This window comes from Melospiza georgiana, chromosome 27 (assembly GCF_028018845.1).
Source record: "Melospiza georgiana isolate bMelGeo1 chromosome 27, bMelGeo1.pri, whole genome shotgun sequence".
NCBI classification, from domain to species: domain Eukaryota; kingdom Metazoa; phylum Chordata; class Aves; order Passeriformes; family Passerellidae; genus Melospiza; species Melospiza georgiana.
Window position 1 is genome coordinate 4,883,537 of NC_080456.1, and position 23,861 is coordinate 4,907,397.

The window sequence follows — 23,861 nt, forward strand, 5'->3', positions numbered from 1 at the left end:
ATCAGGGAGGATGTTGTGGGTGCTGGTGGTAGAAATGTCCTGCACTGTGTCCTGCTGGAACATCCTGATCCAGAGAGGAAACACGGTCCAGATGAGTGGGAACCATATTTCCCCTCTGCAGAAGGATTCCTCAGAGTGGGGATATCCTACCTTCTGCTTTGTGGAAGCAAAACTGTGGGGAAGCTGGCCTTGGCTGTGCTGGGAGGGGAAGGATGCACCCTGCCAGCCCCAGAGGACATGGTGGCTTTGTGTGTGCAGGCACTTGAGGGCACCAGCGCTTTGCTGTGGCTGCAAGAAGCTCTGGAGAACATTCCTGAGCACCCAGCTGCAGTGCTGGGGTGTGGGGCTTGGCTCGGGGAGCAGGGGGCAAGTCCACACAAAGCTCTGGAGGCCGAGTTTCGGTCGGAACTGCTGATGGCTGTGGTCAGTGGTGGCGTCTCGTGGCCAGGCTGGGTTGTTGGGGCTTGTCCTCAGGGTCACAGGAAGGAGAAGGGAGAAAGAAGAGGCGTGGATGAGAATTGGGGATTAGGGTAAGGCTGGGAACAGCAGGCAGGGAGTGAGAGGGCAACGTGGAGTGTGGGTGGAGAAGAGTTTGGTCTGCCTGCACTCGTGTGTGTGTGTCTGTGAAACTTCAGGAAGGAGACTCTCGGAGAGGTCCCAGGGCACATCTGCCACGGGGACCAACACTGAGGAGTTTATTTTAGCCTTGGACAGGGAGCCATTCATCCCTGGAAGAACAGAGCAGGGTGACATTTCTGTTAGGAGGTGCTGTCTTGTTTCTCTTGCTCTGCATTTTTCTTTCCCCAGCCCCTCTCTCTGTTCCATTACTCTTTCATGTTTCTCACTCTCTGTGCAGAACATGAAAGAGTTCTCTATCTTTTTTTTTTATTATCCCTTTCTTTCCTTTCCTGCCCAGCTTCCAAAATCCATCCAATTGCAGATTCTCCCAGAAGCTGGGAGCAAAACCCGCTTTTCTCGTTCTTCCCACCTTGCCTCCCTGTTGTATTTATCATACAAATACTGGCTGTATAATTACCAGAGCATTATCTCTAAACACACAGATTAGGAAAAGACACAGTGGCAACAAAGATGAATTTCAGGGTCAGTCTGGTGGGAGATGCTTTTCTCCATCTGGCAGGGGAGGAATCAAATGAGACAGAAGAGCTGTCATGGACTTCAGCTCCCACTTCTCACCAGCACCTTCCACAGAACAGGGTGGAAGGTTCCTAAATTCAGCCACTTTTGGGGTTATAAAAAGGCCACAGAAATGATCTGGATGATACAGGGAGATCATGCAAGGTGCAGAGGCAGTGCCTTAACATTGTTCTCATATGGGAACTATTGCTGCCCAGAAATGAGGGCTGAGTCTTTGCAGCTCCTTTAATTACTGCTGCAGCTCCAATAGGATTAAATGGATGTCTGAGTGTGTGTTAGCATATGTTGGGATGTGCTGTGCTGATAAACATCAGGGCTTTCACATGCCTGCAGACACACATGCCCTGCATATTTACCACAACTGACTCAGTGTCACCCGGAGCTGAAGACAAAAGGGAGGAAGGTGTTATTGATCCAGCCTTGTGCCTTTGGGTGATGATGATGAGCTGGGCAGGTCATAGTGGGAGGAAGGTGTTATTGATCCAGCCCTGTGCCTTTGGGTGATGATGATGAGCTGGGCTGGTCATAGTGGGAGGAAGATGTTTATGACCAAGAATGAGGCTGCAGGTGGATGCAGAAGGTGCCTGTAGCCACAAATTGCTCTTGTATCAGCCATGTCAATAAGAAACACAAGCCCTGTGAGGAACTACTGAGGGAGCTGGAGTTGTTTAGCCTGGAGAAAAGGAGACTCAGGAGTGACCTTATCACTCTCCACATCTCCTGAAAGGTGGCTGTGCCAGAGGGAAGAGCCAGAGGATGCAGCCTCAAGCTGTGCCAAGGGAAATTTTGGATGGATATTAGGAAAAAGTTTTTTATAGGAAGAGTGATAAAGTTCTGGAATGTTCTGCCCAGGGAGGTGGTGGAGTCACCATCCCTAGGTGTGTTTAACAAAGCCTGGATGTGGTACTGGGTGCCAGGGTTTAGTTGAAGTGTTGGGGCTGGGTTGGACTCGATGATCTCAAAGGTCTCATCCAACCTGGTGATTCTGTGAATTCCGTGAAACAAGTGGAATAAACAGAGAAATTCCTGAGCCTGATGCCAATAACCACAGTGCTTCTGGGAAGCCCCCAAACGCTCACAAGTTGCCATTTCATTGCAGGGCTGCAAGCTCAGAGCGTCTTGGTCAATGACTCCGTCTCGGGGTTCATCGGCACGGACGTGGTGCTGCACTGCAGCTTCACCAACCCGCTGCCCATCGTGAAGATCACGCAGGTGACGTGGCAGAAGGCCACCAACGGCACCAAGCAGAATGTGGCCATCTACAACCCCGCCATGGGCGTGTCCATCCTGTCCCCCTACAAGGAGCGGGTGACTTTCCGCAACCCTTCCTTCAAGGATGGCACCATCCAGCTGTCCCGGCTGGAGCTGGACGATGAGGGCGTTTACATCTGTGAGTTTGCCACCTTCCCCACCGGCAACCGGGAAGGGCAGCTGAACCTCACCGTGCTGGGTAAGGCTCTGCAGGGTGAACCTCCAGTCCAACAGAGCTGGAGGAAGCTGAGATTCACATCCTGGGAGCTCGGGGTGAATTTGGGGTGTGAATTGTAGCTGGGATGGATTTGAATGTTTTAATGTTGACTGGGAAGAGGTGAAGAGCAGGGAGAACAAAACAGGTGGTTCTGAGACAGCTGAGCTGTCAGACCTCTTCTTTTTCCAGGCCTCAATTCCCCTTTTCCCTCCACCTACACTCCTAATGTAGGTGCAGTAACAGTGACCAGGGCCCTGTGGGAGTGGTGAGTTTTAATGAGCGGGGGCTGTCAAGAGAGAAGAAACAACAGATTGATCCTAAACTCAATCAGAGCTTGTCCCTGGAGCTCAGGGCTGTGAGTGAACAGACCCCACCCAAGGTCTACATGAGTTGTTTCCTCTCCAATTTCAGTTCCTTTCTAACACAGGGATGAAAACCTCTGGGAGGAAAGGGCTTTCCATATATCTGTGCATTTAGGGCACCTCCACCATCGTTTCCCCATAAATGATGCAGGTAGATGGTGCAAGGTGCATAGGCACTGCCATAAAGCGATTACTATATGGGAATTATTGCTGGCAATTTACACACTCTGGACTCACCACAAGCCCTGTCACAGCCTCAGTGGTGTTAGACGGCTCTGGGGATGTAGCAAACAGAGCAGCACTGCTTTTCTAACCATCCCTTTGCACCCTTTTCTCCTCTTCCCCTGTGACCGTGTTCACAGGGGTCTTAGGATGAGGGAGGAGACAAGGATCTGACTCCATCTTTCAGAAGGCTTGATTTATTATTTTATCATATATATTATATTAAAACTATACTAAAAGAATAGAAGGAAAGATTTCATCAGAAGGCTGGCTAAGAATAGAAAAAGAAAGAATGATGACAAAAGCTTGTGTCTCGGACAGAAAATCTGAGCTAGCTGACTGTGATTGGTCATTAATTAGAAACAACTAACATGAGCCAATCAAAGATCTACCTGCTGCATTCCACAGCAGCAGATAACCGTTGTTTACATTTTGTTTCTGAAGCTTCTCAGCTTCTCAAAAGGAAAAATCCTAAAGAAAAGATTTTTCATAAAACATGTCTGTGACACTCCTCCTCCTCCTTTCTGCACTCCCCTACAGCCAGACCCACCAACTGGATGGAGGGCACCAAGAGGCCTCTAATCGCCAAGTCTGGCAGGACAGAGAAGATCCTGGTGGCCACCTGCACCTCCTCCAACGGGAAACCCCCCAGCACCGTCACCTGGGACACGAAGCTGAAGGGGGAGGCGGAGTTCCAGGAGATCCGGAACAGCAACGGCACCATCACGGTGATCAGCCGGTACCGGCTGGTGCCGAGCCGCGAGGCGCACCGCCAGCAGCTCATGTGCGTGGTCAACTACCAGCTGGAGAGGTTCACCGACAGCATCACCCTCAACGTGCAGTGTAAGGGGCCTGGCGCGGCTGGGAGGGCTCCCCCTGCTCAGGGCTGGGCTCTGGGGAAAGAGGGGTTTGGGTTGGGCTGCTGGAGGGGCTGTGGTAGTGGTTTTGAGAGTGAGAACTGAAAGGATCCTTTGGAATAATTGTGGGTTTTCTCTTTTTCCTTCCTTCTTCCTCTGCTTCTGCTGTGTCCCTTTTGCTCCCCTTCTCTCTCTCTTTTGCATTCCCATGATCTTTTCCTCCTCATGTTTCTCTCCTTCCTCCACTCCTGCCTCATCTCTTCTTATTTCACCTTCTCCCCTTTCCTTTCCCACATTCCTTGTCCCATCACCTTTCCCTCCTCGTGTTCTCTCTCCTTCTCCCACTCCTGCCTCCTCATCTCTCCCTATCTCATTTTCTCCCCTTTCCTTTCCCACATTCCTTGTCCCATCACCTTTCGCTCCTTGAAATCTTTCCTTCTCCCACTCCTACCCCCTCACCTCTACCTATTTCATTTTCTCCCCTTTCCCACAATCCTTTCATCTCCTTTTAATCTCTCTCCTTTTCCCACCGTGCCCCTCATCTCTTCCCATCTCATTTCCTCCCCTTTCCTCTCTCCTTTTCCCCCCCTGCTCTCCTCCCTTTCCCCCCACCCCTGCAGATGAGCCAGAAGTCACCATCGAGGGCTTTGATGGCAACTGGTTCCTGAACCGCAAGGATGTGAAGCTGATCTGCAAGTCTGATGCCAACCCCCCAGCTCACACCTATGAGTGGAAGCTGTAAGTGTCCCCAGAGCCCTGCTGCCAGCAGCAAATGTCACCTCCCAGCAGGGACAAGGAGTCTCTGCAGACATCTCACTCACCCTGTGGTCACTTAGGGCCCAGTCCCATTAGTGTCAGCGGTGTCACCCCAAGGTACAGCCTGTGCCTGTGGTGGGGGTGGCTGCCAGCTCAGTGCAGCCTCAATATCCAGGGAAAATTCCCCTTTCTCACCTCCCTGGGATCATTTTCTGCCCTGGTGACGTGAGGCAGCTGAGATGTGACAAGGTGATTCACGTGCCCAGAACCACCAAGTGCCTCGGCAGCAGAGCTGGGAAAGAACCTAGGATTTCCCTGCTTTGAAAAGGCACAAATAACACAAAATTTGTGTGTGTGTGTGAACAACCTTCCCCTGGAATCAGCTCCTCACGTGACTGGCATTAAACAGCAACAATTCCTTGTCCTCAGGTTTCCAGCTTTTGGCTGAGCACACTAAAGGGACTTGAAAAGTGAGTGAGGGGTGTCTGGGCAGTCAGGTGGGAATTGATACAACCTGATGTGGTTCTCCTGCTGCTCTTTCTTCTCTGTAAGCACTCATGTAGCTTTAAAAGAGGCAGATCAAATGGATCCTTTCTTCCTTTCAGCTGGCATTTGTCATCAGGAGAGAGGCTCTCAACATGGCTTTGCAAGGAGCACATTCTCTCTCATTCCACTTCCCAGATCAAACTGTTCAAAGTGAAAGTCTGAAGAGGATTGTTTTTCTTGCCTTTTTTCCTAGTTCTCCATCCCCAGCTCTCTCCATCTGTTGGTTCTGCCAGTCTGACTTAAAACTCTGAGGGGCTCTCTGGGCTCCTCACAACATTTCCAGGAAAGCCTCAGAGGCAAAAACGCACCCAAAAGCAGAAGAGATGCCACTTGAGGCAATTTCTGTGCCTGGAATGTAAAACCCAGCAGTGCTTTTCCTCTCCTCCCATTTGGTGGTGATGAGCAGCAGTCAGAGGGGGCAACAATCCCACACCACCCCTTTGAGCACCCTGTGCTCTTGTTTTTGTAGGTTCAGGGCTCTATAGGACCATGGTTAAGGTGTTTCTCCATCAGCTTTGGGATTGTTGGCTTGATGCAGCTGGAAAAATTGTTTTCTGTACATATGTGTACATGTAGACATGCAGAATACATGCATTTAGGCACTGCTTTACAATCCTAATTATACCCCCGTTATTCCCTTTTGTTTCTTATAAATTGCTGACAATATGTGCACATTTGGGTTGGGAGGAGGGGAAGGAATTACTTGAGTAATTTTTAATTGCCTAAGAGGAGTAATTACTTTACTTTGCTTCAGTAATTAAGAACAACCAGGCCATGTGTGTCTTTTCCTAACACACAGGGGCTTTTTTTTAAATTTTTTTTTCATCTGCCTTTGTCAATTTATTTTCTGTATCTCCGGGTTTAGTTTTGCATTATTCCAGTTTCACACTTTGTGACGTGAGCAGGGCTCTAAATCAACACTGCTGTGCTTGAAATTAACCCTGGCTGATCAGGAGAGTTAAATGGGCAGGAAATTGGGTTTAAAACAAGCTCAGGTTGTGTCCCTTTCATGCCTACATTGATGGGGATTTTCCAGCCTACATTAATGGTGATTTTCCAGCCAGCACCTCCAGCTTCCCCACCTGCCCAAGGGCAAGCACAGACCCAGAATGTTGCTGTCACCTCTGGGTGTCACCTGTGGGGTCAACCATTGTCTCTGTCCCCCCCAGGCCAAACGGGACCCTGCCAGGGAGTGTGGAAATCCAGAACAACACCATCTACTTCAAAGGGCCCGTGTCCTACAGCGTGGCTGGCACCTACGTCTGCGAGGCCACCAACGCCATCGGGACACGCTCGGGCCTGGTGGAGGTCAATGTCACAGGTAGGACAGAACCTGGGCTGCTCTGCAACATGGAAAAAACAAACTGGGGAGGGACACAAAGGTGTGAGCACCTGGGCTGCTCTGCAGCATGGAAAAAACAAGGTGGGGAGGGACACAAAGGTGTGAGCAGTTCTGTGATGGTGTTCTTAGGATGAGGGAAGAGATGAGGATCTGACTCCATGTTTCAGAGGGCTTGATTTATTATTTTATGATATCTATTATATTAAAACTATACTAAAAGAATAGAAGAAAGGATTTCATCAGAAAGCTAGCTAAGAATAGAAAAGGAATTAAATGATAACAAAAGTTTGTGTTTCACACAGACAGTCCGGACAGCTGGACTGTGATTGGTCATTAATTAGAAACAACCACATGAGACCAATCACAGATCCACCTGTTGCATTCCACAGCAGCAGATAATCATTGTTTGCATTAGTTCCTGAGGCCTTTCAGCTTCTCAGGAGAAAAAATCCTAAAGAAAAGGTTTTTCACAAAATGTGTCTGTACCACAGCACCATCTCCTCAGTCACACTGTCTTCTTTCAGGGTGGGAATCTCCTGAGGGAAATGGGGCAGTGGAGTTCTTGGCTTTGTGCTGGTGTTGCACTGGTTTGCTGTGGATTTTCTCCTTTCCTCTCGTGGTCTTTTTTCTTTCCTACACCAATTCAGTTTGTTCCCCCCTCGTCTTCTGCTTTGGGTTCAGAGAGATTGTTGTACATGCTAACAGCAGAGGCACGTCAGGGAGATATCGATCAGAACAAGGGGCAGGGTGAGGATGTGGACTGCCAGAAAGGCAGGAGATGGATGAGTCACTTGTCCACGATGGTGTTTGGTGTTCCTGGTGTTGGGCAATTCTCATGATTCTTCATTTGAGCTCCTTGCAGTGCTGCTCTGCGAATTCACTCACCTGCCAGGGATCCCTGTGGGTGCTGGAGGAGCCTTGGGCTCCAGGGAGGAGCAGCATCCCAGGCTGCAGGCAGTGGGAAGTGATGCTGTGATGGCACAGAGACAGAAGGGATCTGAGGGCCTGCAAAGCACTGCGGCCACAGGAGGGAGGGAAAGATGTGGGCAAGCTGAGGTAGCGTCAGGGAGAGAAAGTCATGTCAGGAAACAGCTTCGAGAGAAGAAATAACATATGGCAGTAACCTGATTTCTGAAAGTCAGAGTGACATTGTGAGACATCACCGAGGGGGAAAAGTGGCTGTGGGTGTTTCGAGAGCAGGAGAGGGACAATTATCCCATTCCTTTGGGGCAAAAGGAGCCATTTGGGTTATCAGGCAGTGACTCAGGAGGGCTGGAAGTGCTTCTTGGAGCAGTGAGGTGGGGCACAGCCACACTGCAGCGAGCTCTGGGCTGCAAACAGCCCGGACAGGATGGGCAGTGAGGTGAATGAGGTGCACTGGGTGCTTCCAAGGCACGGGGAGCACAGGACAGCCTCCCAGGGCTGTGACCTCTTGCTCTGCCCAGCCCAAGGAACTCAGAGCCTCTCCTGCCACCCCAAACCTTGGGAGTTGTCTGACCTGAGGGTGATGAAACCCCAGCCCCTGCACCAGTTTCTCTGCTGGTAAATGCTGAGCAAGCACAGAGCTGAGTCTGGGGCAGTTAAAATTAGCAATAACTCCGTGTTTGGCACCTCAGCTCCCCTCTCTAACTTGGGCAAACCAGGCTAAGCTTCCTCTATCCAAGTGCTTGGAGGTCAATGGGTGGGATGTGCTAATTAGATGCTAATTACCCGGTATTTGTTTATGATCGTTATCACTGGAGCAGGCCTTTCATTCACACCTCCTGTCCTGGATCCCTGCCTGCTGAAGTGTTCTGGTACAGCCGTTTCTCCGGGGGCTGTTTCTTGTGCCAGGGAAAGGCACTGGGAGAACAAAGCCCTTTGTGCCCAGCCCTGCCCAACCACCCAAAACCAGGGCAAGGTCATGGCCAAAATCAGCTGCTGGGGAGTTGTCACCTCGGTGTTCCTGGGGCAGTGCTTGGTTCAAGCTGAGCTGACTCCCTTTGGCAGCAGAAATCCATCCCACACAGTGTCCACAACCTTGGGGCATGTTTGAAACAGTGAGCAGAGCTTAAAAACCTCCAAGGTCAGCCCCAGATAGAGAGAAGGAGGTGGAGTAGGGAATGAAAGAGACTTTGAGAGTGAGAGGCTCTCACTTTCCATCCCTCCATAGCCTCTGTGTCCATTTCTTGCTGTTATTCTTGTTGCAGCTTGAATTGCTGCTAGTAAAGTCCAGGGTAGGGTGTAACTTAGGAGAAGCCCCTCCAGGCCTCCACAGTTCTGCCTGTCCAGCCACCCCATATCTTTTGGGGTGTCAGGGCACGAGGCACAGCCCTCTCTTTGTGTTTCCTGCCCATTTGTGATGTGTCTCAGCACCACAATGGCACTGAAGGTGGCTGCACCAGCTCACCTGCACAGGCTCCTCCAGACACGAGGGGCTGTGGCTTCCCCCTCTGGAATTTGGAATTGTCTCTTTTCCTGGTGTTTTTATAAAGGACTGGAAAAGAGCATTGTTCTCAGGCTCCACCAGCACAGGGCTGGCAGGATTTTTGGGGTTGTGCCGTGTCTACCTGCCTCTAATCTCAGCTGGTTCCCAAAGGTCCTGGCTATGGGGATGAGGTTAAATGAGATAGAATGAAGGGCACACCCACAGCTGCCCTGTGAGGAGGGATTAACAGCCAACCCCACAGGCCAGGCCTGCACCACATAATAAAAAAAAAAAAATCCTTTAATAATTCATGGGATCTGAATATGTTTATCCAGCTCTCCCTGAGGAGCGATTAGGCCGGTGCTGGGGAGGGCTCACCCTCCTCACTCAGCTATTACAGGTACATTTGTTTGGGTCTTGCAGGCAATTTAGGGATTGTCAGTGGACCACGAAACCTCTTTCAAGAGCTGCATGCAATAAATGGAGTTCAATCTAGTGAGCAGCCAGCCTTGGGAGGAAAAAAAAAACAACACAGAAGGCTGATGCAGAGAAAAGCCTGCAGCAGCTTTTCCCCTTTCTGTCTCCCTTTTCTACCCCCTTATGCCACCCAAAATCTTCCCTCCAGGCCTCAGAAAGGAAAATGCAGGGCTGGTCCAGCCCCCTGATGGGGAGGGCAATTTGTTCAGAGGGAGAAGGCTGAATGCTTCTCGGAGAGTTATGGCGCATTAAAGAGATTGATAAGTGGAAATTTAATATTTTATTCCAGCAATCTGTTCCCCTAATAGCTTCTCCTGCCTTGCAGGACCTTTGTCAGTCGCAGGCAAGCCATGTAGTGTGACATGTAACTATTTATTACAGGCAGCGGGTGACAGAGTAAAAGGCTGTGCTTATGGACTGCATGTGTGTGGTGGTCCTGGACAGAGAACTGGCCATGGAAATTCACCTGTGTGATCCAAATCTGCATCCTGGCCATGGATATTCACCTGTGTGATCCCATTTGTGTCCTGGTTATGGACATTCACCTGTGTGATCCCATCCTGGCCATGAATATTCACCTGTCTCATCCCAGTCTGCATCCTGGCCATGGATATTCACCTGTGTGATCCCAATGTGCATCCCAGCCATGGATATTCATCTCTGTGATGCTAATCTGCATCCTGGCCATGGACATTCAAACGTGTGTGACCCCAATGGACATTCACACCATGGATATTCACACCTGTGTGATCCCATTTTCATCCTGCCTGTGGACATTCATGTGTGTGTGACCCCAATGGACATTCCCACCTATGTGATCCCATTTTTATCCTGCTTATGGACATTCACACCTGTGTGATCCCATTTTCGTCCTGCCCATGGATATTCCCACCCGAGACTCCCAATTTTCAGCCTGCCCATGGAAATGGTTTTCCCAAAGCTGCGTGCACAGGGCAGGATGAAAATGGGAATTCTGGGAAATGGGAATTCCTGCACAGGGCAGGAATAGAACATTTGCATGTGGAAATGTCCATGAATTCATGAACATGGGCTTTACTGGGTGCAGCAGAGCATGGACACACCCTGCCCCCATGCAGGAAACATTCACCCATTTGTGCACTGGCTCCAGCTAGAGGAAGCACAAGGAGAAAGGGAAAAAAATGGCAAATGGACCTGGGGGAAAAAAAAGTCAAATAGAGCTTTGAAGGAGACTCACAGAGCTGGGGCAGCAGGGAGAGCCTGTGCCAGCAGCTCTGCAGTCTGGCCTTGGATGTGCTACAGGCTGGGGGGGAGGAAAAGCTGGCAGGGGTTGCTGACCCCCCCTGCTTGGCTCCCAGCAGGGAGTTATTTACACACCAGCAGCGCTCTCGTCCCAGCAAGGTCACTGCAAACAGCCCTGGGGCTCTCTGGAGCTGCTGCCACACAGCACTGGCTGGGAAAAGCCCTTTCTGGGAAGCCCTAAACGCCAGTTCCTGCAGCAGGTGCTCCCGAAGGCAGGCAGATTTCGGTGGGAGGATGTGGGGCCGGGGGGAGCAAGCCCCAGGGAGGGGGGGTCTGGCTGATGCTAATCCTGCAGAGTGGCTGTGCATCCTGTCTGGTGGCATCTGTGCCAGCTGCCCACACCGGAGCAGGGCCTGACTGACAGGGGATAGGTGACCTGAGAGAGAGATTAAAGCCTAAGACACGTTTGGCATCTGGCCCGAGAGCTGTCACACTCTGAAAGGCCGGGGGCAGCTGCTGCACTGCTGGATTAGCTGCCAGTGGTTGTTCCGTCCCCTCCCGCCCTGCAGGAACCCCTGGGAGGGAGGGGAAAGCTTGGAAAGCTGGAGATGGACATGGCAGAGGCGCAGGGGGGAGGGAGGAGGTCAGCAGTGCTCCGGGCTTCTCAAATTGCAGCTTTGTCCCGAGTTTTCTCCTTATCTTGCCTCGTGTACATAACTCAACACACGAGCAAAGTCCTGGGATAATTTGGCGTGGGCCGTTCCGGCAGGGAAAGTTTGCCATCAGCAATCTGGCTCCTGAGCAAACCCTGCAGGGTCATTTCTGTGTTTGCTGAGGCCATCTGGGAACTGGGGAGCCCCATGAATATGTTGGAATTCAGGTCCTGTTCCTCCCTGGAGCTGCTGTTCACGTTTGTTTGGTTTTCCAAAGCAAAAGGAAACCCAGAGTCTTCCTCTGGAAGAGCTTGGGCTGACACATGTCCAGCAGATAATTCCTCATGGAATGGACAAATGTCCATTTTCTTGGACATTTTCTTCAGTGAAAATGACATTTTCTTCAGTGCCCGTGGCTACAGGGAGAATTTGGGCTGGTGCTGGCTTTTCCCTTGCTCCTTAGGATTGAGGGGAAAAGGAGGGTAATGGGGCTTAAAGGAAAAACATGTCCACAGGAAGCAGTCTTTTAAAATATCCCAGCAGATGAGCAGAAGAGCTTTTGAAAGCTGATTTCCAGTGGATCTGCATATCACAGAAGAATTACTGGGTGTCTAAAAATACCCTTTTTCTGATCTGGGCCCTTCCTGCTCCTGGGAGCAGCCTCCTGTCCCTCTGGGTTCTCTGATGTCTAATGAGGTTTGGCTCCCACCTCTAGCAAGGATCCCACTCCAGCCGTCTCCAGGAGCTTTCTGATATTTCAGCTCCTTCTGTCACACAGCACTAAAATTGGCCAGCAGGTTGAAAAAAGCAGCAGATAAAGGATTGATGGACAGGTGTGATGATTTGCATGCGCCTCATTTTTATTGAAAAACAGCTTTAAGAGAAAGATGAGATTCTTTCAAACCTCTACTTTTGAAGCCACTCTTGTGATGGGGAAGGTTTGGGGAAGTTTGTGGCCTCACTGTTCAGCCCTGGGCTGCTGCAGGAAGAGGGCAGGAGATGCCTGGAGCCTCGCAGAGGGATCAAAGGGAACCTGTGGGCTGGGCCAGGTGCCAGGCTGAGCCCGGGGTGAGCTCCTGTCTCTCTGCCTGCTCTCCCAGCTGCTGTCCCCAAGGTCTGGCTGCTGGCACAGGGACAGGAAGCTGGGCTGAATGCAACAGCTGGCAGAGCTGGGCACGGGCAGATAGTGTTGCTGCTTTAATTCCTATTCATACAGCACTCCCTCTTTTTATAAGGGCTGGGGGGTGGCAGGGGGAGGGAGGCTTTTCATGCTGGCATTAAAGCCTGGCTTGTTCCCCCTCCCTCGGCTCCGCTGTCTCCTGTTTCTCCAGGCTGCTTTTCACAGGGGCTTTAATTCTCTCCAGACTCTTCCTAATGGATTTTTCACATGGGGCCCCCGAGCACGCCCAGGGTTCCAGAAATTTCACGCTCCCCCCTCGGACACAAAAAAAGGGGATTCCTTTTCCCACACTTCCCCCTCTCCCCTTGGTGTTGCTCTGTTTGAAACGAGGAGGGATCCCAATTTGTGGGATTGGTGGAGATCCTGGTGGTGAATGGATCTGGATGCGGGGACAGGTGACACGCTGGTGCCCGCTCACCACCTGTCCCAGGGCACAGCCCCTCCTTCCCGCCCGGGAGCAGGGCAGTGTCCACCCTGTTGTGGAGCCAGCACGGGTCTGTGCCGCCATCCAGTGGCAGTGCTGGGCTCTGGAGGGGCCAGACCCCCTCGTCTCCCAACACTGACCCACCCCAGGGACCCCCAGAGCCCCCCTTGGCCCGGGGCTGGAGGGAGGATGAGGAGGGAGGAGCTCTGTGGGTGATCAGGGGGTGATTTGATCTTCCCTCTGTTTTCCTTCTTTCTTTCTTTCTTTCTTTCTTTCTTTCTTTCTTTCTTTCTTTCTTTCTTTCTTTCTTTCTTTCTTTCTTTCTTTCTTTCTTTCTTTCTTTCTTTCTTTCTTTCTTTCTTTCTTTCTTTCTTTCTTTCTTTCTTTCTTTCTTTCTTTCTTTCTTTCTTTCTTTCTTTCTTTCTTTCTTTCTTTCTTTCTTTCTTTCTTTCTTTCTTTCTTTCTTTCTTTCTTTCTTTCTGCTCACAGTCTGGGTTTGTTTTTTCTGGCATGGGAATGGAGAGTGGGGATGAGATGAGGGGAGAAAATAGATCCTGGCTTGAGGAATGTGTGAAATCCACCAGGGATGGATGGATGGATGGATGGATGGATGGATGGATGGATGGATGGATGGATGGATGAAAAATGGATGGATGGATGGATGGATGGATGGATGGATGGATGGATGGATGAGGGATGGATGGATGGATGGATGGATGGATGGATGGATGGATGGATGGATGGATGAGGGATGGATGGATGGATGGATGGATGGATGGATGGATGGATGGATGTGTTCTTGCTCGTTTCCACAGTGTTGGCAGTGCCACGGAGGTGGCGAGTGTTATATCAGGGGTGGGCAGCACAAAAGGCAGGGAAAAAATAAAAATCTCCTGAGAAAGGTAGGAAAACATCCCCCCTTTTCTCTGCATGCATCCAACCTGGGCTGTCAATGAGGCTTTTAACAGGAAAGTGGGCCAAGCTCCTTTATGAATCAGGCACAGCCTGCTCCTCTCATATCTGTGCTCAGAGCTGGGGGCAGAGGGATCTCTGAGGTTTGCTAGGGGCAGAGGGAGCAGCGTGGGTGTTGTGTGGTTGAAGCTGAGCCCTCAGCAGGCAGGACCATGAGGGGATGGACGTGACTGTCCCTGGTGTCCCTGCAGAGAGGATCTGCATTAACCAGCTGGCTGGGACAGGCCTTCTGTTGATGCAACATGTGGCTTTGGCTTTCCACAGCCCAGCCCCAGCTCCCCGCGCTGCAAGACATGCCCTTGCTGCTTCTCTAAGGCTGTCTTTGGGAAAAAATGCTGGCTCCTGCCTGCACAGCATCCTGCTCCTCATTGTGGCTGCAGTAGGGACCCTCCATCTGTCCCCCAGCCCACTCTGCCCACTGGGCTGCTCTCTGTGTGGGTTCAGCCTTGGGAGGCTCTGCTCCAGGCAAGTCGGCACTGCAGAAACCAAGAGGCTGTTGTTGGGTTTTTGTTTCAGGAAAGGCAGGAATTAATCATCTCCCAGGCACAAAAAAACCTTAAAACATTTATGGCTCAGGCCAGCAATTGCTCGAATTCAGTGCCCTTGTCCAAAACTGCAGCTGTTGCAGTGCCTGCACTTGGGGGAAGCTCCTTTGTCCCTCTCCCTCAGTGGCTGGGCTAAGCTGTGCCAGCAGGGAATGGAGGAGGGTGGCAGCAGTCACTGCCTCTCATCCCTTTGGATCTGCTGCCCCTGAGCCCCCCACAACCTTGGCTGTGCTCAGGGATGCTGACTTTGCTGCTGGGGGAAGAACTGAAGGCCAGGAGGTTCCAGGGTTGGCAGAGAGGCCTTGGGGGTGGGAAAAGCACTGGGAGAGACCTCATATGCAAAAACAAGGCTGCCACAGGGCATTAACAGGGCACCTGCTGCCTAAATTGGGAGGCAGGAGAAGGGCTGAGACAAGCATGTGGTGTTTGATGCCTGCTGGACACGGATGTTCAACAGGCTCTGAGCTCAGCCAGGGGCTGTACCTGTGCCCAGGAAGGTTGATTGAAGTCCTGGCTCAAACTTTATCTGTGCCAAAGTGTAGGTGTTAAAGCGCATGAAAGAGAACAGAGCTGCTTTCTCATCTCTTTCCTCTGCCTCCTTTTGAGTTATTTATTTATTTTTTTTTTAAATAGGTCAGGGTAGGAGCAAGATTAGCAGGAGGAGTGGCACTGCACTGGCCAGGGAAGGGGAAGAAGCAGTGGGAGGGCTGTGTCCTCACGCTGCAGGGTCAGCACAAGGGCCCAGGAGCCAGCAGGGCTCTGAGCAGCCACAGGGCACCTGTGGGTGGGGGATCACAAGGTGCTGCTGCCTTGGTTCTAATCTGGGCTGGGATGTGAGGAGAGGATGCAGAGCTGGTGGGTTCACCATGGCACCTGTCTATGCCCACCCTCGGGTGGGGCTTGGGGTTTGCTCCCTGTCAGGAGCACTCTCAGGGAAGCTGGAATTCTGTCAGCTGCTCAAACGGAGCGCGTCCGGACTCACGACTCGGGGCTGGTGGGATGTGAGCACACCAGGAGCCACCAGGAGGGCTGGGGAGGGTAAAACCACTGCTTCCAGCCTGCTGGGCTCCTGCATGAGGCTTGGCCAGCTTGGCACGGCACCTTCCCCTTGCTGAGGACACCCCTGTTCCCCTTTCCCCAGTTTTTCCCTTCCCTGTTCCTTACCCTCATCTTCCCACCCCCTCACCCCCCCGCCCCAAACTGGCAATGAGAGCATGGAGGGGAGGGCGCGTTTCCGCATGGTTTGACACTGTTCCCCCTTCCATCTGTCTTTTCCTACCCAGAATTTCCCTACACCCCGTCTCCAATCGATGATCACAAATCCATGGTGCAGCCGAACATCCCCACACCGGTGATTGGGGGCATAGTGGGAGGCGTCTCGCTGGTCCTGCTGGTGGCCGTGGTGCTCTTTGTGGTACTCCGGCGCCGGCGTCACACCTTCAAGGGTGACTACAGCACAAAGAAGCACGTGTACGGCAACGGCTACAGCAAGGCTGGCATCCCACAGCACCACCCCCCCATGGCCCAGAACCTGCAGTACCCCGACGACTCAGACGACGAGAAGAAGCCAGGCCCCTTGGGCGGCAGCACCTACGAGGACGAGGACGAGGATGCCGGAGGAGAGCGCAAGCTGGGCGGCCCCAAAGCCTACGAGGAGGATGCCAAGAGGCCTTACTTCACCGTGGACGAGGGCGAGGCCCACCCCGAACCTTACGACGAGAGGACACTCGGCTTCCAGTACGACCCCGAGCAGCTCGACCTGGCCGACAACATGGTGTCGCAGACCGACGGCTCTTTTATTTCCAAAAAGGAGTGGTACGTGTAGCTCCACGCCCCTCTGCTACACTCACACACGCTCACACACACACTCACCAACGCTCACCAACGATGCCCTCCCTCCCCTGCATCCCTCCCGCGCACGCCCCGGCCCCGCACAGACTTTTTGGATGCTGGGGGCCAGCAGGGAGGGAGGGTGGCTTTGCTTACGGATCATTTTTTGGGGAGGGGGGGCGGGGCTCGTGCGGGAGGGCGGGCGGGAGGTCGGGTAATTATTTTCTCTCGGTTTTGGTTTTTGGCTTTTTTAATTTCTCTCTTCGACGACTTTCGTCCCCTTCTGTGGTGTTTGTATTGGTCGGTGGCTTAGGTGTTACTCTTTGCTTTAACGACTGTTGCCCAGCCTGTATATTACACTCTGTTTGTGTCTTCATGTCTCAGAGTGCCCTTCCCTCCCCGAGGCTTCCTCCTCCCGCTCCCACCTCCCCTGAAACACTGGAAATTTGTTTGTATGTTGTCTTCTTTGTTTGTTTTTTAACCTTGGGAGGGGGGCAGGTGGGCTGTCCGTAGGACAGAGCCAGGAGAGTTTTATGGCAATGGAAACATAGGTGCCATTATCAGGTGAATGGATTTTGGGTTTTTTCCCCCTAATCACTTTTTTTTTGTTATTTTTGGTGGGGTCTGGGTGACATTCCCATTGCCTGCTGCACACCTGGAGAGAACCACACTCAGTTTTTAATGACTCAATAAAAGGAAAATGAGGAGAAAGGGGGGAAAAAACACCCTAGACCAAACCCCAGGTGTAGGGGCTGATAGCAGAGCAGGGAAACAAAACTGCCATTTTCCTCCTACGATTTATTATCGCCTGGCTTTTCATTTCTCTGTCTTTGTTTGAGTGTTCTTTTAAACGAAAGAAAAGGAGTATTTATTGCTGACACTTTTCCCCCCGTGATGGCTCAGAGAAAGGCTGGCTCTTTTTGTTCTTGTTGCTGTTGTCATTGCTGGTACCAGCCACAGAGCAGTTCACTGGGGCACCCCTGTGCCGGGCACATCCACTGGGGAAGGGACCAACTGAGGACACTTTGCTTCCACACATTCACTGCCTTCAGCCATGCTCTGCACACCCAGGCAGGGCAGGACCAGCCCCTGAGGTTTATTTTATTATACCACTAAGACTTAATTGTCATGTGTTTACACTTTATTTTTTATTTTGGTCAGAGCACGGGGGTGCTTCCCTCCCTCTCTCTCTCTCTCTCTCTCTCCCCCCTAGCAACAACCCCAGCCCGTGGCTGCACCACGTAGGTGGCATTGATTGCCACTTTTCCAATCTCACATCCCTCTCCTGAGCACAGCCTTGGCAGACAGGGTAGGAGGGATTGAGCCTGGGGTATTGATCTTTCCCTCCTTGCCTTGAGCCACGCCGTTGTGCTGGGGGGGTTTGGATTGCTGCTATCTCTGCTCTGTGAATAAATGGGATTCCAGACTTCAGGGCTCTCTGTCTCACACCGACCATCTCCAAATTAGATTCACTGGGTTGGGGCTTATTTTTCTTCTTGTGGGTTATATTTTTTTTTTTTTAAATTCCATGTATAAATAAATCTTTTGTTTGAAAAGAAATCCCCAGTTTTCTGAGCTGTATTATCATGCACATCTAAAAATAGCAGGACTAATTCTCCTGCTGCCTTACCCGCTGGGTTTTGTTCCACAGCAGTTATCCTGCTGCAGAAAGGGAGGAGGCTGGAGAGGCAGACCCACACAGATGAGTCAAGGTCAGATCTCTGATCCAGGCAGCCTCCAAAGCTTCCCTTTCCTGTGAGGTGCTCGCTGCAGACCACAGCCTGAGCCCTCCCCAGCGTGCCCTGATTGCATTAGTGGGGTAGGGCAGTGGGCAATCCAATTGTAGGGCTGTAATCTCTCTGCTGTTCCTGCCAGCCCCCTCAGGCTTCCTGGCTCCTGGCACCACAGCCACATGCCACAGGAAGGCTGCTCTGTGTCCTTTGAGATCCAGGGCATGCAGAGATTCCCTGGACAGCCACAAGCCCCAGGAAGGCTGCTCTGTGTCCTTTGAGATCCAGGGCATGCAGAGATTCCCTGAACAGCCACATGCCACAGGAAGGCTGCTCTGTGTCCTCTCAGATCAGGGCAGGCACAGATTCCCTCAGGATCCCTCAGGCTGAATCACCCCACTGCCACCAGGAGCACCCTGCTAGCAGGAAAGCCCCCAATAAAGGGAATAAAAACCTCTTAACATCTCTCCAAAGCTCTGATTAGTGGTGATTAGGGATGGGAATGACTTCCCTCCAGTGCCTTGGGAGAGCAGCGCACACAGGGCTTTGATTCCCCCAGAGGGAGAGCTGTAATCTGGCTCAGTGTGTGGTGCAGGGAGAATTCCCAGCAAAGTCCAACTCTGGAGTGAATAATCCTTCAGATCTGAGCCCCTGGGGACAGGATGGTGACAGTGCCACACCAGGCTCTGGGCAGGCACCAGCAGGCACCTGTGAGATCAGTGGCACAGAGCCTGCCCTGCAGATTTCCCTCTGAGGGGGTGGCTTTGCAAGAAAACAATCTTTTATATAAAATCTGCAGGTTCCAGCAGTGGTTCTTCACATTGAGGCCACTGCTCAGGTCTGGGCAATTCCCACCAGGCTGACCCCACAGCTCTGTGTCCTAAAGAACAAAGGTGCCAAGGCTGACATGAGGGCTGGGAGAGGTCAGGGCTGCTCCCAAATTCAGGGATGAGCAAAAGAACCCTAAGAAATCTGCTTTGGGGGTTATTAGCTTGCCTTTGAAGGTGCCATTTTTGGAGCTGCAGCCTCCTTGGATTATTTATTGCCCATTCCCACACTGTCCACTGAGTGAGGGCTCAGAACCCCAGTGGGAGCCAGAGAAAGGGAAGGAGACAGTGGAGCAATGTGGGATTTCCAAGCCGGATCCTGTACACCGTTCCCTTCCTCCTGCAGCACTTCTCCCTGCCCTTTTTGCATCAGCCTAAATTTAGGACTTAGCTCAGCCACTTACCTGCTCAGAGTGGTTCAGAAAAGGGGTCAGATGTTCATTTTTCATCCAGAAGCTGCAGTGGAAGATCCTTAGACAGCGTTGCCTGGCACAGCAGCGAGGCACCCTGCGAGTTCAAGGCTCAGTGCTGCGTTTCTCTCATCCTTGAGCTCCTCAGCATTGCTCCCCTGGCGCAATTATCACCACAGCCATGGAGAAATGCCACCTCTGTGCTGTCATTTGCTTCTTGCTGTCCCTTGCAAGGTCAGCTAGATGGCCAGGAGACTCTTGGGGGGGTAATTAGCCGAGTGATTAGCCATTAATCCATAGCAAGGTGGAAGAGGAAAGAAGTGTGGGGGCAGAAAATCAGATTGATGCTTCATCTGAGAGCTGTTTTTGGTCCAGTAATAGCATCACTGCCTTCTCTGGGTTAAATTGCTCTGAGGGGACCCTTGGAGGGAATTAGATGAGTTTTTCCAGCATCATCAAGCAGAAAGTGATCCCTGCTCCCACCTGAGTGCAGGGGTGAGCTCAGGGCAGAGGCCAAAGTGAAGAACCACGTGCATCCTGCAGGGAGGGAATGGGCTGGGGCTGTGCAGGGCCAGCCTGGGCTGCTCTGTGCTCTGCTGATGGTGTCACCTGTCCCTTTGTGCCCCAATGTCCCTCAGAGGGCAGATTCTGCCAGCCTGGAGTGCCACACATGAGCTGGGCCACCTCTGTGGGACCCTCAAGTGAAAAATCCCCTGCTTCTCCCACCCCCCTTCCATCAGAGGTGCTCAGGAGCTGGAAAATGCCCCTGGGACCTGGAAAGGAGTGAGTGGGAGCTCCCAGCTGGGACAGGGAAGCTGTCCTCTCCATCTGGTGCTAGGGAGCTGCTGCTGGGCAGGAAATGTCCCATTTCACACCAGTCCCAAACTGGTGTGGCCCCCCTGGGTTGGGGTTCTGCCTGGGGAATGCCTTCACCCTGCTGGGGCTGGGGTCAGTGCCTCATCCCCTCCCCTGGCAGGGATTCCTGGCCAGGAACAGACACATCAGCCTGGTGCTTTTCCCTTCTCCTTTTTTTTCCCTTTCCCCTTCTCCCTTTCCCTTTTCCCTTTTCCCTTTTCCCTTCTCCCTTCTCCCTTCTCCCTTTCCCAGCCTCATCCTGGATAACAAATCCCGTGGTACCTCAGGGTGGGTGGGGAGGCTGAGCACGCAGTGAGAGAGGTCAGTGACCCAAAATTCAGGTGAATTTGGGCCAATCCCCCATCTCATTCCCAGAGTGAATTCAGGGAGCTGTGCAAGCAAGCAGAGCTGTGTCACAGCCCACAACGAGCCTGTGCTTTATGTACAATGCCACCCCAGCTGTTTCCCTGCTGGGGCTTTTCTCTAGGATTATTCATTGCAATTCACCCTGGTGATGTTTTTTTCCCTTATTTAATTACCAGGTTTGTTGATTTATTTTTTGTCCCCCTGTTAAATCATTTTCATTCAAGCAGGGAAAAAAAAAAAAAAAACAACCTGAAGATTTCCTCATGAAATAAATCAACAAACTGAGATGGTTGCACCAAATTGACTGCAAAGACATGAGGGACAAAGGGAGCCATTTTCCTGATGTTGAGTCAAAAAGAAACACAACAACAGTTCAGCAAAAATCAGGGAGGGTTGGGGAGAGAGAGACTCCAAAGATTGATCTCGAGGCAATCAGAGCAGGGAGTGTGATTGGCACGGGCTGCTGCTCTGCTTGGCTCCTTGCCCTGCACAAGCTCACACACGCACACACACACACAGATTTTTGGGGTTTGGGGAGCAGATTAAGTGGAGGGAAAAACCCCATTGCCCTTGTGGGGCTCAGCTGTGTCATTCCTGTAAGCTCTGAGCTTCCCAGGGTGGAAATGGGGCTAATCCCAGCAGGTTAAAACCCAGAAAGAAAGAAACTTAAACTTTTAGTTTTCCCTCCAGCTCTGCTGTTGCAGCACTGAAGTTTGGGGTCTGTGGGGACAGGGGACACTGCCAGCATCATCACGCTGCCTGCTCTTTACTGCTGAGGTGTGGAGCAGCCCCTCACCCTGCACTCTCTCCATCCCCTTCATCCCAAGGGAATCTTTGGGCTTTTCCCTGGGGTGAGAGGGGAACCCTTGGAGGATTCCCCTTGGAGGGTGGGAAGGTTCTGGGTCCTTCCCATCCATCCCAACCTCACCCAGAGCGGGGCCAAGGGCAGAGGGGCTGGGGGAGAGCAGGGGGGGCTCAGCCCATCAGAGGGAAGGAAAGACAAAGCCAAGCCTAAAGCTGAGCTTGGATTTGGGACTGGGGATTTTCCCTGGGTGAAAGCGAGGAGCACACGGGGTCAGATCCTCTGCTCTTGGTGGAGGGGCTCTCCTTGAGGGTCTGGATTTTCTTTTCTTTGGCCTTTCTCTTTTTTTAAAACATGATTCCTCAGCTCCAGTGGTTTTATCTCTCTTTTTCTTCGTCCTCTGGCTGTAATGATCATTGTGGAATTCAAACTGCAGACAGACAAACAAACAACCCCAACCCCACTTTTTTTTTTTTCTTTTATTTTTTTCTTTTTTATTTTGTAATCTGTGTTGTGCTTTTGTAAAAAATAAAAAATAAAAATAATAATAATAATAATGTAATGGACTTTCATGATTTCGGTTTGGGGTTTTTTTCTGGGTTTTTGTTTTCTTTTTTTTTTTTTTTTTAAGATTTTTGTTTTGTTTTTTGTTTTGTTTTGTTTTCCATCCTTTGTAATTTGTTCATTTTGAGTCCTGGGTTGGGGAGGGGGGGATATTTTCATGGTTATAATTTGTGTGGGTGGGGTGTTGCATCACCCTTCCTTTTACTTGTATAAAAAAAAAACCAATAGTGGCTGAGCTGTGGAAAAAAAATGTACTTTTTTATAAATAAAGAATTTTAAAAAAAGATATCTTTTCCTTCTTTCTGGGACATCTGTGGCTGCGTCGTTGTGCATTCAGTGGGAGTGGGAGCTGTGAGGGGACTCATGGTTTTCCAATTATTTGGGATGGAAATATCCCAGGATTTGCAGTGTTTTTTTGGAAATTCCAATTATTTGTATTTGTATTTTGGAAGGGGAGTTGCTGAAGGTGAAGGGTTCACAGATCTCCAGCAATGGGGCTGGAGGAGGTGACTGGGAATGACTGGGTTTGCAAACCACGGTGGTTTTGTGTGGAATTCCTGGACAGCAGATCCAGTGCAGGCTAAAGGAGGCTGGGAGAGCTTCCCTTTGTTGATGTAAACAGTGAAATTCCTTGGCTGAGGCCCAAAGCTAACCTGAGCTTAAAAATAAACGGCTAGAAAAACACAGGGCAGAAAAATCCATCGGAAAATCTGTGAAAAGTTAGGATGAGTGTCTGTGGTGAGGAAGTTCTCACTGCTGGCTGCAGCAGATGGGACAGGCTATTGGAAAAATGTCAATATTTCCCTAGAAATGTGGAATGAGCTGGTGACAGGGCCAGGATGCAGAGACAATGGAGGATGGTTTATAGAGCCACAGGTGCCTGCCATGGCAATGGGGCTTCAAAACCCTCTGCAGGCTCAGGAGGAGCTCAGGGGGAGCTCAGGGAGAACTCAGGGCATATTGATGCCTTGGGAAGGCTGGCCTGGAACAGAGACTGGATGGAGCTAAAGAATAAAGCAGGGATTTATTAGGAGGCCTCAATGGATGCACCTTGGGCAGCATAAGGGCCCAGCCAGGGCTGCACCCAAAATAGCCACAAAATGAACCCAAGATGAACCCAAAATGGTCCCAAAATGAACACAAGGTGAACCCAAGATGGTCCCAAAATGAACCCAAGATGAATCCAAATGGTCCCAAAATGAACCCAATATAAATCCAAAACGGTCCCAAGATGACCCAAAATGGTCCCAAAATGAACCCAAGATGACCCAAAATGGCCCCAAAATGCACGATTGCTCCCGGGGTCTCTCCCTGGGATCAGTTCTGCTCCATTTGCACCTTGCAGTTCATTGTCCCATCCCAGCTTTAGCCCAGGCAGTCCCACCCTGCTTGTTTTTCTCTCTCCAGCCCACGGTGTTTGTGCTCCTGGGCTGAGATTTGGATCATTTGTCCTTGGTGCCCAGCTGGAGCAGGAATTGTTTTGTCTCCCTGCTCTGTGCACAGAGCTCAGCATGCCCTGATGTGAACCCGGACCCACACAGTAAAGCAGCACAGAAACTGAAAAAATAGAAAAGCTGAAACTTTAGGCATCACTATCCCCATGTCCCTGCTTTGGGAAGGACACTTTGTGTGACAGGAGGCTGCAAAGAAAACCTTGTTCCCAAAGATCCTTGTTCCCAAAGGAAACCTTGTTCCCAAAGGAAACCTTGTTCCCAAAGCTCAAGGCCAGGCTTTGGCCAGGGAGAGAGAGACAAGGCGGGCAGCAGATCAGAGGGAACATTTCTGCTGTCCTTGCACTGCTATCAGCAGCTCCTGTGCCATCCTCTGGGACAGTGGGATGCTCCCTGGCAAGGGCTTTTTGCACCCAGCCTCAGCATGTGGGTGATGTGC

At 51.3% G+C, this 23,861-nt stretch overlaps 1 protein-coding gene across 3 annotated transcripts in view; it reads left to right on the forward strand.

The window, feature by feature from the left end:
• The window catches only part of NECTIN1 (nectin cell adhesion molecule 1), a 101,387-nt gene that overhangs the window by 44,922 nt on the left and 32,604 nt on the right, over nt 1-23,861 (forward strand). For 2 of the 3 annotated variants that reach the window (XM_058041175.1, XM_058041177.1), the window contains exons 2-5: nt 2,255-2,605; nt 3,748-4,050; nt 4,685-4,802; nt 6,536-6,687. In XM_058041175.1, coding sequence (XP_057897158.1) covers nt 2,255-2,605; nt 3,748-4,050; nt 4,685-4,802; nt 6,536-6,687 — 924 coding nt within the window. Of the gene's footprint in view, nt 1-2,254; nt 2,606-3,747; nt 4,051-4,684; nt 4,803-6,535; nt 6,688-15,870; nt 16,573-23,861 lie in introns of those variants that run through there. The other variant, XM_058041176.1, reaches the window with a different exon arrangement.